Source organism: Dipodomys merriami, unplaced genomic scaffold (genome assembly GCF_024711535.1).
Source record: "Dipodomys merriami isolate MVZ:Mamm:240054 unplaced genomic scaffold, mDipMer1.0.p SCAF_9, whole genome shotgun sequence".
NCBI lineage: Eukaryota > Metazoa > Chordata > Mammalia > Rodentia > Heteromyidae > Dipodomys > Dipodomys merriami.
In genome coordinates this window covers 33,773,240-33,790,268 of record NW_027206512.1, presented here as the reverse complement: position 1 = coordinate 33,790,268, position 17,029 = coordinate 33,773,240, and the positions used below count along the sequence as shown (strand labels likewise).

Here is a 17,029-nt window from a genome sequence, read left to right as displayed (position 1 = left end):
AAATTGATGTTTCATCCAAAACAATAGTAGATGATTTCTCTTATATTTGAGCCCCGGGTTACTATGTTAATATAATTCTTATTTTCCTGCTTTCAAGTTGGTTATGAGTCTTTTTATTTATCTTTTAAATTAAATTTGCAAAGTTATGGCAGAACTTTTGTAAGATATATTACTTCCAGCATTTGCTACATGTGTCATTATCTTAGTAACTGGTTTCCTTCTATAGATGAAAGGTAATTGGTTCAAGGTGACCTTAGTAATTTTATAGCTTTATTATAGCTGTGCATGTGCCTTTCAGTGGAGGTTTTCTATTTTTAAGTATCTTGTTAAGGTAGAATGGCCATAACCTAACTCATAGACAGCTTGATTGCAGATCATTAAAATGTCATTTTCCTGTGGCCATCAGAAGTATTTGGGACTTTTGCTCTCTTTGTATCTGATTCCATGGGTGAATTCATATTTGAAGGCTTATATTTGAGTTTTTGGTTTTTTTAGGTAAATCAATTTGCTATAAACATATATATTTTTTATATGATATTAACAAAATGAGTCTCCATATATCACAACTTTTCAATACATAGATTTTTAAATCCTCCCCTTTATAGAATGGATTTTATTGTATTTACATTTAATTGATATATAACTTCTAAAGGGAAACAATGAAGCAGCATTTCAAAGAATATTTTTATTTCAAAGGTATCAGCTAACAAGGGTGAAATTGGTGATGCCACTCCATTTAATGATGCTGTTAATGTCCAGAAGATTTCTAATCTCCTGTCGGATTATGGCTACCATCTCAGAGGAAATGAGGTATATATAGTGGTACTTTGTTAGTTGTATTCTATTATTTATGTAGTTTTATTTTGTAATGTATGGCTTTATTTATTTATTTTTTTTGCCAGTTGTGGGGCTTGAACTCAGGACCTAGGCACTGTCCCTGAGCTTTTGCTCAAGGCTCACACTCTACCTTGAGCCACAGCGCCACTTCCAGTTTTTTCTGTGTGTGCTACTGAGGAATCGAACCCAGGGCTACATGCGTGCTAGGCAAGCATCTACCACTAAGCTACCTTCCCAGCCTATGGTTTTATTCTTTTTTTTTTTTTTTTAATTGTGAAAAATACTGTACAGAGGGGTTACAATTACATGGGCAAGATAATGAGTACATTTCTTATCAAGCATTGTAGCCTCCTCCTTTGTTTCCCCTTCCCATCTCTTCCCATCCTCCCCCTGCCCCCCACCCGGTTTTATTCTTTAAAAATAAAATCTCTGAAGCTGGGTGCCAGTGGCTCACACCTGTAATCCTAGCTACTGTGATCTGAGGATGGTGGTTTGAAGCCAGCCTGGGCAGGAAAGCCCATGAGACTCTCATCTCCAATTAATCACCAAAAAGCTGGAAGTGGAGTTGTGGTTCAAGTGGTAAGCACTAGCCTTGAGCAAAAAGGCTCAGGGACAGCACCCAGGCCCGTTCAGTTCAAGCTTTAGGACTATCATGTATGTGGGTGCGTGCACGCTCACACACATACAAAGTTCAAGCCCTAGGACTGATGCACCCACACATACATGCGTGCATGGTCACACACACACTAAAACCTTTTGATGAAGTATAACTTATGGTTCAAATATGTGCATACATCATAAATGCATAGATTGATGAATTTCCAAGTAAGCATACCTGTGTGTCAAATACCATGATCCATTAAAAAAAAAATGACCCAGGACCCTTTATACCTAGAAACCCCCTCTCATTCACCTAACTCATACCCAAGCTAACTGCTAAGATACTTTGTTGATTTTTTTTTTTATATAAATGGAATTGTCCAATATATGTACTTTATGTACTTATATCCTTGAACTTGTTTAATAGTTTTAGTTTTGTGCTTCAACATCTGTGTCTGTTTCAGGTCCTCTACAATGGGTTCACTGGTCGAAAAATCACCTCACAAATTTTTATTGGCCCAACTTACTACCAGCGCTTGAAGCATATGGTGGATGACAAAATTCATTCTCGTGCTAGGGGACCTATTCAGATCCTGAATAGACAGCCTATGGAAGGTAGATCTCGGTAAGCAAGCTGTGTTATCACTGTTATTTATTCTTTTTTCCTTTTTTGTTGGTAGTGGGGCCTGAACTCTGGGCCTGGGCACTGTCCCTCAGCTCTTCAGCTCAAGGCTAGTGCTCTACCACTTGAGCCACCTCAAGAAAAGGGGTTGTGGTAAAATGAATGTCAATATACCTGTCACCCAACTTCAGTAGTTTCAGTCTTGTTCCTGTGTCCATCTCCTCTCTCATACTAGTACCTGGTTATTTTACTCACACACATTTTTGTGTAGAGAATCAAGCCCATGGTCTGTGCTTGCTAAGCAAGTGCTGTATAACCTAGCTTTGCTTAAAAATAATCAGAGGTGAACTAGGGTTATGCAGCACTTATTTAGCAAGCACTGTATATATATATTTTTTTGTCAGTCATGGTGCTTGAACTCTGGGCCTGGGCGCTGTCCCTCAGCTCTTCAGCTCAAGGCGAGCACTCTACTGCATGAGCCACAGCACCACTGCTGGCTTTTTCTGCTTCTGTGGGACTGAGGAATTGGACCCAGGGCCTCATGCATGCAAGGCAAGCACTACCGCTGAGCCGCCTTCCCAGCCCCTATAATTTCTTCTGTAGATATTACTTACGCCTGTAAATAATTGGCTCTCAAATCTCTTGATCCCAGAACTTCAGTTTCATTCTTGTGAAGTATATTTATGGGTAGTTATTATATTAGAAATGAAGATAGGTTTAAATATTTATTTAAACAAACAGTAATATATACATTATCAGTATCAAATTTAATAAAAAGTGTATTTCCTAAATCATTTACTGATGACTGAAATAAGTTTACATTTTTGCAAATGTCCTTAGTGAACTGGTTTACTTGAAGGTAGCTAGAGTCTTCTATCCAGTTCTGCACTCATTTTACTTCAGTATGTGCTTTATATTTAAGTATGTGAGGAAAAATGTAATCTGACATAGTTGTCAGTAAAAAAGGGTGGGAGTATTTTGTTTTTTTAGGTAAATGTGGCTATTTTTTTTATGATGCTATACTAAAAGGACTATTGCCGTTTCTTAAAAGTAAGTAGTAATGTAAAATGTGAAGCCAGGCCCTTAAGCCTTTTTGCCTTCTTGTATATCATGTTAAAATCCACTGTTTTATCTCTTTTTTTTTTGCCAGTCCTGGGGCTTGAACTCAGAGCCTGGGCACTGTCCATGAGCTTCTTTTGCTCAAGGCTAATACTCTACCACTTGAGCCACAGTGCCACTTTTTCTGTGATTTAATTGGAGATAAGAATCTCACAAACTTTCCTGCCTGGGCTGGGCTTGAAATGTGGTCCTCAGGTTTCAACCTCCTGAATATCTAGAATTAAAGGCATGAGCCCCACCAGTGCCCAGCTCAGAATGTATCTTTATATAATATAGGGCCTATAATAAAGTCTAGATAAATGCTTGATATTTTTTTACTTAACCAATTTCAGAATAACAAGTTTTGTTACATTTGGAAATATCATAAGCCCACTGGTTTTATTATATGTATTATTTGTGCTAAGGATGTTAAGGAAGTATCGTAGCCCATTTGTGTGGCCATCTCAATGCACTGCGCTGGTGTCATGGGGAGACCTACGGTCATTCTTCTGGCCTTGGATGTGCATTTATCACTGCAGGCTTGACTGCCTGGGACATCATTTATTGAGAAGCTGCCTTATTTAGATTGACTTTTTACTCACTTCTGAGTACAGTGGTGAATTCTAGAAAGTTAAATGTTAGCATGATGAGTCTTTACTCCATACCACATTGTATTTATAAGGAAAATTACACACAGTACTTGAAAATCTAATATGTCTGCTGTCTAGTACACCTCAAATGGCTGGTAGATCTTACCTCCCCTGAAGGGAGAGGGAATGCTAAGGAATAAAATCTACAGCCTAGTTCTTATTCTTTAATGTTGGTTACAATGCTGTGTATATAGTGATAAGTACAAAATACTTATTGTTTTCTCCTTTCCAGTGATGGTGGCTTGCGCTTTGGAGAAATGGAACGTGACTGTCAGATTGCCCATGGAGCAGCCCAATTTTTAAGAGAAAGATTGTTTGAGGCTTCCGATCCCTATCAGGTTCATGTGTGTAATCTTTGTGGAATTATGGCAATTGCTAACACCAGGACACATACGTATGAGTGCAGGGGTTGCCGAAATAAAACCCAGGTATGTGTGCGCTGCAGTACTTGGGTTTATGCCATGCCTATGTTGGTATGTTCTGCAGGCAGGTTTAGTGTGTGGGAACAGGTCGGTATTTTCACAAGCATGCTAGTGTGCCTCTATAAGATTCCTTATTTTATGTGTGGTAATTTCTCTAAGTTTTCTATCTTCTTTAAATAATCAAGTCTTCCACAAGGAATTTTGAAAAATGAGTTTTTCTTAATCCTTTACTATAATTTTTCAATTGAGGTGGCATATACATTATGTGTGGCCTACCCTCGAATAGCACAGCCTACTGGGAGAAAGCAGGACTGACTGAGGCCCCTCATTCCCCTGTAGTACTGAATGAAGTGGGTCACTTCAGTAGAGTTCTGCTGCTGACGATTTGTTTTCTCTTTTCAGATTTCTTTGGTGCGAATGCCTTACGCGTGCAAACTGTTGTTTCAGGAACTTATGTCTATGAGTATTGCACCTCGAATGATGAGTGTTTAACTCTTCAAAGACTCTAGACAAGATATTTGGGAATCTGTCTCGTTTCCGTGGATGCTTTAAAAATTACAAAATTACTGCATTGCAGTTAAAAGCATTTGTTTTATTGATATGCATGTAAATAGGTAATAAATTTTTGTAGATGTCTTGATGTCCTCTTTTAGTATTATTTTTATTGTTTTTGGATGTACTTGGGTTTGAACTCTTGGCCTTGTCCTTCCTGGCAGGTGTTCTACCACTGGTCCATGTTTCCCGCCTGTGTTATCTTTACTTTGTATTTCTTTATATAAAACCTGTGAGTATTATTACTAGAGTATTAGTGCATTGGCATAAAAGAAACTTGTAATTAGGTAATAATATGGGCTATCTATGATTAAGTTTTAGCTATGTAGACTAATATATTCTTCAGGCTTATAGCTCAGCACCTTCACCTGTTTAAAAAGAGAAAAAGATAAAAAATATTTGGTTACATATTTGGACATGGTAAACTTTCTACTTGACAGGCAGTTTGAACATGTTAGATAGGGATAATAGATAGAGCAAGATATAATGGGATATAATGGTTTGTCTATAGTCCCAGCCAGCACTCCGGGGCTGAGGCAGAAGGATGTTTTAAGCCTAGGAGTTTGGGACCAGCTGAGGCAACTTAGAAAACCCATGTTTCTTCCAACTCATTGTTTTTCACACAGGGTATTCTTATCTGGTCCAGGCTGGTCTTGAACTTAGAATCCTTCTGCCTTGGCTTCCTAAAGTGCTAGGATTACAGGTGTATACCAGAGACCCTGTCTGTTAAGAAAGACAAAACAAAATATGGCAATAAAGGACATGTGAGTAATAAATGCATGATACACTACAGTGCCTTGTTGAGTTTGAGCTGTACAGTTTCAGATGTACACTTTGGAAGTAAAGTATAGATATTTTGTATACTTTATACACTAGATCAGACATTGCACAGATCTCTTAAGTTGGGATTCATGGAGGGAAAGTAAGAACTTTGTGGTTCAGCCCTTGTTCATACTTTAAAGGGCAGAAGAATTAGCTGCAAAGCTGGGACTCAAATGTGACTTAATTCTTAGCTGCTGCTCTGTGTTATTGCCTTGTTTTACACACCTTGACTGTAAGGCAATCTTTACTCTTTGATACTTGCCTTCCTTCCACAGCCCAGTGATTGGCACAGTGAAGTGGAATATTGTTTTGACTTGGGGTAAGGGAAGGCCTGTTCAAAGATCACTGGTGAACTAGGTAAGTGCTGTGACACTATCTGCCTGGGTTCTTTGGAGGACCCTTGTTGGCAGGGAAGTGGTGGCAGGAAGAATTGGGAATTTGGCAACATACTCTTTCTCCATCTTTTTCTCTTAGAAGCCTATAATGAAGAGCAAAGTCTCCCACAGTCATTTCCTTTTATTTTTTTTATTATTTTTTTTTTTTTGGGTCCGGTCGTGGGGCCTGAACTCTGGGCCTGGGCACTGTCCCTCAGCTCTTCAGCTCAAGGCTAGCACTCTACCACTTGAACCACAGCGCCACTTCCGGCTTTTTTTTTTTTTTTATGTGGTGCTGAGGAATCGAGCCCAGGGCCTCGAGCATGCAAGGCAAGTGCTCTACCACTGAGCCACCTTTACAGCCCCGTCATTTCCTTTTAAAGGGGAATTTAACATAACAAAATGAAAAAAAAGGCCATGTAGGTAGTGATGGGGCCAGGTGCAGGAAGCTCAGGCCTATAATCCTAGCTAGTCAGGAGGCTGAGATTTGAGAATCAAGGTTTGGGGCCAGCAAAGCAGACAAATCCTCAAGACTTACTTCCAGTTAACCAGCAAAAGCTAGAACCGGAGGCATGGCTAAAGTGTTGGACATGGACAAAAAAATGTATGGGAAACAAGTTCTGTTTCTCATGGCCAAGATAAGAAGAAAGCATCTAAGTTACAGTGTGGGCATTCCCTCAGACATCCCAGTATTCTTTTTTTTGCGGGGGGGGGGGGGGGGTTGGTTGTGGGCCTGAACTCTGGGCCTGGGCGCTGTCCCTCAGCTCTTCAGCTCAAGGCTAGCGCTCCACCACTTGAGCCACAGCACCACTTCTGGCTTTTTTTTTTTTTTTTGCTTATGTGGTGCTGAGGAATGGAACTCAGGGCCTCATGCCTGCAAGGCAAGCGCTCTACCACTGAGCCACCTTCCCATCCCATCATCCCAGTATTCTTTAGGGAACCATGGGATCTACATTTGATTGGCATGCTTGATGCACTTCCTATTGATACTTTGGATATTTTAAAGGCCTGAGGTTTATTTACATACCTTTTTTCACTGGTATTTCATGTAAGGCATCAACAACTGTAATTCTTGCTGATGCTGAAGCCTGTCCTTGGGAATTAGATGCATGGCACTCGTACTCTCCAGCGTCTTCCTTACTCAGAGGTGACACCTGTGAAAGAAAAAGGATCTCTAGATGCCCTGTGGGAACTAGTTCCCCTAGTTCCCCTCTTCCCACTGGCTTGCATGATCATCATTTCCTAAGTTCCCTAAAATGACCAGGTGACCAGTAAGAGAATCTGTAGCAAAGACTGCTGGGAGTAGTGTAAGTCCTGTGCTTGGAAACCTGTGTCGCTTCCACATCTGGTCTGAGAGAATTCATACTCTTAGAAAATGTTACGAACAAATTTGGGTTGCATCATATAAGTTTGAGTGATGCCTTTCTAGAGATATGATCTAAGTAACATCCATGAAATCAAGTGTCAAGTCAGATAACAAAGTAATTAGTGCTTGGGTCATTACGTTCTCTGAGAATTTTGCATAAAACTCAGGAAAAATTAGTCTTCATTAACTCTTGGTTTCTTTTTTTAAATTTTTTTTTATTGTGAAAATACTGTACAGAGAGGTTATAATTACATGGGCAAGATAATGAGCACATTTCTTACCGAGCATTGTAGCCTCCTTTGTTTCCCCTTCCCATCCCTTCCCATCCTCCCCCCCGCCCCCCCAATCCTCCCCACCCCCACCCCTCACCAAAGTTACAAGTTCGTTTTCGACATAACGACTTGTACATCTCATTGTTGCAATGGGTCCACCTGTATCCCTATTTAAACAATTTGTTTTTCCCCTTCCCCTCCACAAATTATACCGACATCAAATACAGTGAAAGCATGGGTTATACTGTAGGGGAGGGACATACAAAGCAACAAAGAAATAATCTTATAAATGCGTTAGAAACAATTGCATGAAAGAAAAAAAACATTTGAATACATATCTTAGGGCTCATTTCCCTAACATCACCTTATCTGACCTTTTCTGCTTGACTCAGACATATACTAGATATTGCAAATAAGGGAAACCATGGGACCTATGTTTCTTTGGGCTTGGCTTACTTCACTTAATATAATTTTTTCCAAGCCTTTCCATTTCCTAACAAATGGGGCAATGTCATTCTTTCTGATGGAGGCATAGAATTCCATTGTGTATATATACACATTTTCTTGATCCATTCATCTACTGAGGGGCATCTGGGTTGGTTCCATATCTTAGCTATAGTAAATGATGCTGCAGGATCCTTATATATCACCCTGCATCAGAATCAACTCCAAATGGATCAAAGACCTCGGAGTCAAAGCAGACACTCTGAAAACATTAAAGGGTGGAATAGGAGAAAACCTAGGTCTCCTTGGCGCAGGCTGAAATTTTCTTAATAGAGACCCAGAAACACAACAATTCAAAGAAAGGTTAACTCTTGGTTTCTAAAACATACAGTCAATTTCAACTCTTATTGTTCCTCCCTGAAAAGAACAGTGGCCCCTGCAGGCCGCTCTACATGGATGGGCAGGAGCCAGTGCCACCAGGCTGGCAGAACATCTGGCACCTCGCCAGGTCGGCTTGTGCCTTAACTCTTAGAAAGAACTTCTTGCTAGCACTAGGTACTCACCAGCACCCAGCCAGTTACTTCATGCTTTTCTGGGCCACCTCGGGTCTGAATGGCCAGGTTGTCCCGGTCACCAGGCAAGAGTTCTGTCCTCTGGACACCATAGTTGCCCCTTTTTACCTGCATAAACAAGAGGAAACATTGCAGTTCTTGGCAGTAAAATGACTTTGAAAAGGCTGCATTCCTAAAACTTCAAAAGGTATATGTCAGACTTAATAATTAAGCCTAATCTGATTAAGCCTAATAATTTACTCCCACATTTGCTTTTCTTGAATACTTCTCAAACACAGATCTCTTTATTTCCTCCAGTTTCATCTAAACAACATTCTTTACGTGAATTCATTTTTCTGTGTGCTTGAAGGAGTACACAGATCCATCCTTTCCTGCTACTGGCTGTGGTCATTCATTTCCCTGGAAATTCCCCTTGGTGCTGGGTCTTCCTTGCCTGTCAGGCCATTTTTGATCCACAGTTAACCAGTTCTGCTTTGATGTGTGGGATCTTGGGGTGCTTCTGGAAATTAGCCTCATCAATGGAAAATAGGAGGTACTGTCTACAGCTGATTTTATTACATGGTCCTTTGGACTAAGGATTCATGGAATGATTTCCTGAAGGCCTGAGGCCAATACCATCTGTCACATGCGCTGATATCATTGTTCTCTTGCCTAGCCCTGCACACTTCATGATTGGGTTCAGGAGACTGGATTAAGGAAAAGTTCATTTCCCTTGGATTAAGGCCAATAATGAGTCCTCATTTTCCATGCTCTTCATTTTAAAGGTCAAACTATCTTATGTGAATTTTGGAGAATACACAGAAATACACAAAAGACAAGTTTTCTTGGAAGTTGTACACACACATTTTAGCATTTCAGTTATAGAATACAACTATTTAAAAGGCCAATGATGAGTAAGGTTTTTTTTTTAAGGATGCATGAAACTTTTTATACATCTTTTTAAAAAATTAATGTATTGTTATTATAGAGGTGATGTACAGAGGGATTACAATTACATGAGTCAAGTAATGCATACATTTCCTTTTGTATAGTGCCTTCTGTGTACTAGACATCTTTCAATAACCAGGCTGGTGCGTATTACTTTTGTAATTGGAAGGATGTGCTATGTCAAAAGTGTAGTTTCATCTCATTTACTTCTATAATAAAGCAAATGTTCATTTTTTTTCCTTGACTTTCTCTACTTGACTTTGCCATCATTAGTGAGAGAAAACTAGCTTACTTAGTGTCTTTTTATACACATGCTAAGATAAACAAGAATAGATGTATTTTTCCTTCAGTTCTCCAAGTGGCTGACAGAAGAGGTTTATAATAGTGCAGCTTTGAACTAGTTATAAATGGGATTTAGTATTTTGGGACAAGTATTTGATTCACTGGCTAAATTTGAGTAGTTCTCTTGCCTTTACTAAACCCCAGAATTCTGTAAGGGCTTTAAATATTATCAAAGCAGAAAAATAAAACATTACAGCACAGAAAATCTGAATCTTAGCAAGTACGAAAGCAAATCAGATAGTAAAAGAATTGTGACTCAGCATAGTAGTTCCTGTTTATAATCTCAGCATTTGAGATGCTGAGACAAAAGATCGTGTGTTTGAAGCTAGCCTGGGCCCTAAACACAGTTGGAGGCCAGCCTGTAACACATCCTGTTTCCAAAAAAAAAAAAAGGCAAGGGATGTGGCTCATGGTAGGGCTTTTGTCTTGACTTGTTCAAAGCTCGGGGCACATGCTAATGAACCTGATCTGCTATCACAGAGAATTTCTTTTGCTAGTTATTTGCTGGTTACTGGTAGTTCACAACTAATAATCCTAGCTACTCAGGAAGCTGAGATCTGAAGATCTTGGTTTGAAGCTTGCCCAGTCAGGAAAGTCCATGAAACTATCCCCAGTTAGCAAAAAAATAAAGTTAGGGGCTGGGAAGGTGGCTCAGTGGTAGAGCACTTGCCTTGCATGCCTGAGGCCCTGGGTTCGATTCCTTAGCACCACATAAGCAAAAAGTCGGAAGTGGCGCTGTGGCTCAAGTGGTAGAGCGCTAGCCTTGAGCTGAAGAGCTAAGGACAGTGCCTAGGCCCAGAGTTCAGGCCCCACGACCAGACCCAAAAAAAGAAAAAAAATCAAGGTAGAGCTAGGTTCAAGTTGGTTGGTACCAACATTGCACAAAAGAGCTAAGGGACAGTTCAGGCTCTTTGTCAAGCCCAGCACACACAAAATTTACTTATAAAAAAATTACATGTGCAAAACAAGTGCCAAGAATTTTCATGTAACTCAACTCCATTACTTTGGTAAGAAGAATTTATTGATAAATATATACTTTTCAGTTAGAATAAAAAATCCAGGCAGAGGAAAAAAAATTCTAGGACAATTCTGCAAATATACAAAGAGTTGGAAATACCAATAAATTTCAGAAATCTGTAAGATTAAAAAAAAAGGCTTGGTATTAAGTCATTGTTACTGTAAAGGTTCCCACTAAGAGGAGAATCAGAGAGGGAGAGACCCACGGATCCATTTCAGCCTTCCAGGGGTTTGTTTATAGACAAGGTCTTGTTACATATAGTTCTAGGTGGCCTGGAACTTGAGATTCTCCTGCCTCTACTTACTGAGATGGGGGCTTAAGGGTTGGGGGCCATGTGCTGAAAGCCTGGCCTATTAGCATTTCTATCCAAAAAGTTTTGTGCTTAAATTAGCGTTGAAACAACACGCCTACCTTAAATATTTCTGTGTGCTTAGTCTACTTACAGGAGATGCAGAGGAAACAAATGACCATTCGTTTCCCAAGTGTTTTGCCATGGTCTGAATAAAGAAATACAACTTACCTTGGGATCTGGGAGACATGGTTTTATGAAATTATTCCTTAACAGGTAATACTAGCAAGACATTGGTTCTATTTTTTCTTTCCTATAAGAAGATTGCTTTTGATTCCTACATTAATTCTGGGACTCACTGATCATGGGTTGCAGTTTGGGAACTAAAGGTGTAGGTCATATATGGGGCAAATGACAGTATGAAGGTACAGGAGAATTTGTGGAGAATCCTGATTGGGTTGTTGCTTCTGTTTATTCTGTTCTTCCTCATAACTCTTTTCCTGTCCCTCTTTCCCTCATCCTCCTAGTCTTCCCTACCCTGTCCCCCTTGATCATGGTATTCTCAAAGGACCTGCCTCACGAAGCCCCAAGGAAAAGAGGCCCAGAACACAGTCCTGTGTGTGTGTCAGCTGGTATGGCAGAGCAAGAACTGAGGATGTGATTTTCTGCCAAGATTTACCAATAAAGTTACATGCCCAGGACATGGGGTCATCCGGGCTTCTCACTGAGTCTGTCTCCCTAGGAAACTGTAGAGCAGCAGCAGAGCTTTTTATGGATACTCCCTGGAAAAGTTCTTTACCTCCTGGCTAACCACCAGCCTCCAAATGAACAAGCAGCTCAGCAGCTGGCTCAGTAAAGGCCTGAAGCGATACATTTAGGGACTGCATTTCTGCCCCTTATTACTCGGTTTCTTTTTCAAACATAATTTCCTGAGGCTAAATTTCATTATTCCCTTTAATGGACATTTCAGCTATAAGGGAGAGCCATATAGCTGGTGTCATCTCTGTCCACCCAGGACCCTAGGTGGTGTGTATTACCCATTACTCAAACCAGGCAGTTTCTCAGTGGCTGCATCCCTTTGGCCACATGGGGGCGCCGAAGGTTGTCAGGTGACCTGATCTGGCCAGAGACCTTCCTAGGATTTTTCCACAAGCCAGAATCTGGAAGAGAGCCCTTTTTTTGCTCTGGGCTTTTTCTGTGATAATTGCCATTGGCAATATCGTCCACTGCAGCAAAAGTTCTCTTAAGAATAGGAAAATGAGAGCAAAGATCAAGAGTTCCAGTCCTGATGACATTTGTGTGCTTGTGAATCTAGCTTCCCTGCAGGCTGGAGTTGCCTTATTTCCCTCCTCCTGTCTTTCCTCCCTCCCTTCTTGCCTTCTTTCCTTCTTTTCCCATAACCCCTTCAGGAATTTGAGAATCAATCACTTCTTTGGCCATTTAATACTGCAACAAGATAATCGAGAGATCATTGTAGAGCTTGCTGAAGAAGTAAACAAGCTTAAAAAAAGAGTCTTTTTGTATTTTTAAACTAAATTTCCTGTTTGGTAGCATGAAGCTCTGGGTTTGATTCCTTGGTACCACATAAAAGAAAAGGCTGGAAGTGGAGCTGTGGCTCAAAGTGATAAGAGTGCTAGCCTTGAGCAAAAGAAGCTCAGGGATAGTGCCCAGGCCCTGAGTTCAAGCCCCAGAACTGGCAAAAAAAGATAGTTCATACAAGGACATAAATATAAATGAGCATTATAACTGCAAAGTATTATTTTCTTTCCTCCTACCAACATGCTAAGAAAATGTGTCTACTGTGTTGGCATATCACAAGACAATGTCACTCAAAGGGAGATATTTCCAGAAACAGTGGCTATTTTATACTGAGTGCTATTATGTATCTACCAATGAGCCATGTGACTTACCTGTATTATTTAAGCCTAAGGATAATTCTATGCTAAATGTATCACACAGAAAAGGAAATTGAGCCTTAGAGCAGTGGTTTTCTTTCTTCCTTTCTTTGTGTGTGTGTGTGTGTGTGTGTGTGTGTGTGTGTGTGTGTGTGTGTGTGTGTGTGTGTGTGTGTGTGTGTGTGTGTGTGTGTGTGTGTGTGTTAGTACTGGGGCTTGAACTGAGGCCTTGCACATTTGTTTAGCTTCTTTTGCAAGGCTGGTGCTTTATTACTTCATACTTCCCAGTTTTTGGTGACTAATTGGACATAAGAGTTTCATGGACTTTCCTGTCCTGTCTGGCTTCAAACCAGGATTCTGAGATCTCAGCCTCCTGAGTAAGTAGGCTTACAGATGGTTTTCAGTGGGGGAGGGGATGCTTTTTCCCCAGGAGAAATATGATTTTAATTATCACAGGGGGTGGAGTGGGAGGTGGGAGCTGTGGTCTCCAGTGGGTAGAGACCAGGGAAGCTGTCAACATCTTCTGAAGCCCAGCAGCCCCTGCTGCAAGAGTCAGCTGCACCAAGATGTCAATAGTGCCCAAGCTGAGGAGCCCCGGCTTGCCCAGAGCCCTTGTTAATCTGGCTAGGGAACTCACACTCTTTATTTTTCCATTTGGAAAGTCATCTCAAAATGGACTGATGAAGCCGGGCGCTGGTGGCTCACGCCTGTAATCCTAGCTACTCAGGAGGCTGAGATCTGAGGATCGCGGTTCAAAGCCAGCCCGGGCAGGAAAGACCGTGAGACTCCTATCTCCAATAAACCACCAGAGAACCGGAAGTGGTGCTGTGGCTCAAGTGGTAGAGTGCTCGCCTTGAGCTGAAGAGCTGAGGGACAGCGCCCAGGCCCAGAGTTCAAGCCCCACGACCGACAAAAAAAAAAAAAAAATGGACTGATGAAAAAGAGTATGCCACTTTGCCACTTGGGGTCAGCATTCTGCAAAACTCAGAGAGGAGAGGATCTTTCCTTTGATCAGTCTCCCCTTCTTCCTGGAGTGGTTTACTCTGTCCCTAACTTGTGGTCCCATAACCTTGGCACCTTGAGGGCTGGATCCCAGCCTTTCCCTCATCCCTCACCCATCCCTCATCCCTCCCCTCACCATTAGGGATCATTCTATTTCCTGGCATGTAGAGGTTGGATGAAGATAATCCACACTCACAAGAGAAGGCTATAGAGTTTTGCTTCTCTTTCTTGCCAAGCCAGGCCTGCCCTTCTGTGGAACATAAATTCTCTCAGCAAATGCTGAGGGCTTCAGTCTTAGCCATGGCCAGCCGAAAGACAGGAGCTCTATTTCCTAAACATGTTACACCATCTCCTCCAGAGGCCACACCCACATTCATACATCTGTATACTACCTCTATATGATGGCTTGAGGGAGTTCAGTATTATTCTTTCATTTCTCAGGATCCCTGCCAGATATTGCAAATAGAGGGACAGAGAGGGACTGTTTGGAGGTCAGTGAAATGTCCCATAGATTTAGGGACTGCTTTTGAGGAGCAGCCAGCAAAAGAACAGGCAAAGGACTACATGGTACCACCTCCTCAGGTGACGAGTTCCTCCTGAAGTCTGTGCCACTGACCTTGTTCCAGATGAGGACAGGGGTTGGGATCCCGATGACCTCACAGCTCAAGTACACCTGGGCACCAGTGATGTTCCAGATGTCCTTGGGTGGCGTCACGATGGAAGGACCTACAACAGAGGGCACAAAGCCAAATCTATCTTTGAGCAGCCCTGAACATGAGTTCTGAGTCAGTATCCTAATCGGAATTAGAAGGAATGTGTGATCATGTTTAGGAGACCATCCCCTCTGGGTAATCTACAGCTGACTTCAAAGATCAGACTTCTTCCTGCCACCACCAGCATAATGGGGGGGGGGCAGAGGAAAAGGGGGAAAAATGAATCAAAACAAGCAAACCAACAAAAACAACTAGGAAGAAAAAGCTGTTAACAAAATTGTCTTCTTTCTCAAACCATGCTTACGTGAGTTTTCATTTACCACCTGTTTTGTATTATCTGAGACCATTGCCATTAATATAGTGGGATTTTGTTTTTTTGTTCCAAAATGTTTGATGTTTTTCTTTCTTTGCTTTACCAGTGTTTCTGTTTAGGAGAGGTGGATAAACAAACAGCTGCTCCTTGGGTCATGGAAGAAAATGAATCTAAAGGGCTATTGGAAAATGTGCTGAGCACAGTGCACAGTCTAAGACTGAGCAGGGATGAAGGAAAAAGTGGGGGGGGGGCTCTGGAAGGGACTTGGGAGAGTACCTTTTACAAGAGGGGTCTGATAGGAGGGAAAATGCTGGATGGCCCCTTTCCCCTCCTCGCCCCCCCAGTACAGGTGGAAAGATAGTTGATAAAGAAAAATAAGTGTCTCCTCTAAGGGGTCCTCCTCAGGGTTCTGTGTCCAGGTCTCTCTCTGGCAAAGGGGTATTGATAAATTTGGGAGAACCCAAATAGTCAGCAAGTATAGGACCCCTTGAGAGGCCTTCACAAGTCACTGGAATCCAGCTTTCACCTTATCATAGTTTCCTCTGTAGGCAAGTCCTTATTCTGAATCAACAAGTGTGTGTATGAGTGTGTGTGTGTGTGTGTGTGTGTGTGTGTGTGTGTGTGTGTGTGTGTGTGTGTGTGTGTGTTGGTACTGGGACTTGACCTCAGATCCTCACAATTTTCATGTATGAGTGTGTGTGTGTGTGTGTGTGTGTTGGTACTGGGACTTGACCTCAGATCCTCACAATTTTCCTATGCTTTAGGAAGACCTTTCAGGAAAAATATTAGGCTGGTACTCTACTACTTGGACACATCTTTTTTTTTTTGGCTGGTTAATTGGAGATAAGAGTCTCTTGGATTAGTCTGCCTGAGCTGGCTTCCAAACATAATCCTCAGATCTCAGCCTTCTGAGTAGCTAGGATTATAAGTGTAAGCCATGGGCCACAGGCGCCCAGCTAACCTCTGTTAATTTCTTTTGTTTTTCTTATTTGCCAGTCTTGGGGCTTAAATTCAGGGGCTTGAGCTTCTTTTGCTTAAGGCTAGTACCCTACCACTTGAGCCACAGCACTACTTCTGGGCTTTGCTGTTTAATGTGGTACTTTAATACCAGGGCTTCATGAATACTAGGCAAACACTCTACCACTAATCCACCTTCCCAGCCCTAATTTCAAGAGTGAGTTCAGCCACATGGGGCCTTCACAGTGACTTGGCTCAGTCTGTAGGGGAGGGGACACAGAGCCCACATCCTGGCTTTCCTGTGAGGGACAGCATGCTATGCTCCAGCTTAGACTGGCCCTTCCCTCCATGTTCTGCCCTGTTTCTTCAATGAATGAGTTAATTATTCCCTCAGAATCTCAAAGGTCAACTTCTAGGGGTTCTTGTACCCCAGTCACATGTCCAACTACTGGGTCTTCTTGCACCAGGGGCCTGGGAAAGGGACAAGCTCCCCTTTAGGCCTGGAAAGTTTTTCTGGCATCATCAGTACTCAAAAGACATGAAGTCTCCCTTTTGCAACAGGGTTATTTCCAGCACATCAGTTTCTTGAAACAGAAAGGAAATGACCCCAGTATGGAAGATTTTCCCACTCATTCCAAGGATGAGAAGGTTTTGAAAATCCCTTGGGATATTTTCTTTTTCTCTTTTCTTTTTTTTTTTTTGCCCACTTGTAAGCGCATGCAACACAATCAAAGTTTGGAAAGTTCTAAACATTCTTTGTAATTGTTTCCCCCCCAAATCATAGGTATGAAGTGCAATTGTATAACTTTGCTGGGAGATTTGGCTTTTCTGCCTCAACTGTGGATGCATGGAGCACAGCCGGGCTGGATTTATGTGCTTCTCTGTCTGTCTGTCTGTCTGTCTGTCTGTCTGTCTGTCTGTCTGACTGCAACAATATACACA

At 41.6% G+C, this 17,029-nt stretch overlaps 2 protein-coding genes across 3 annotated transcripts in view; one reads left to right on the top strand and one right to left on the bottom strand.

The window, feature by feature from the left end:
- The window catches only part of Polr2b (RNA polymerase II subunit B), a 39,546-nt gene extending 34,823 nt beyond the window's left edge, over positions 1-4,723 (top strand). The window contains exons 22-25 of one of the 2 annotated variants that reach the window (XM_070013218.1): positions 697-810; positions 1,902-2,062; positions 4,040-4,235; positions 4,632-4,721. In XM_070013218.1, the coding sequence (XP_069869319.1) occupies positions 697-810; positions 1,902-2,062; positions 4,040-4,235; positions 4,632-4,721 (561 nt within the window). Of the gene's footprint in view, positions 1-696; positions 811-1,901; positions 2,063-4,039 lie in introns of both variants that reach the window. The other variant, XM_070013217.1, reaches the window with a different exon arrangement.
- Positions 4,724-4,800: 77 nt separating this feature from the next.
- The window catches only part of Igfbp7 (insulin like growth factor binding protein 7), a 70,376-nt gene continuing 58,147 nt past the window's right edge, over positions 4,801-17,029 (bottom strand). Inside the window, exons 2-5 of the mRNA XM_070013219.1 lie at positions 14,721-14,830; positions 8,623-8,739; positions 7,005-7,131; positions 4,801-5,149 (exon numbers count right to left, since the gene is read on the bottom strand). Coding sequence (XP_069869320.1) covers positions 5,130-5,149; positions 7,005-7,131; positions 8,623-8,739; positions 14,721-14,830 — 374 coding nt within the window. The 3' untranslated portion in view covers positions 4,801-5,129. The remainder of the gene's footprint in view (positions 5,150-7,004; positions 7,132-8,622; positions 8,740-14,720; positions 14,831-17,029) is intronic.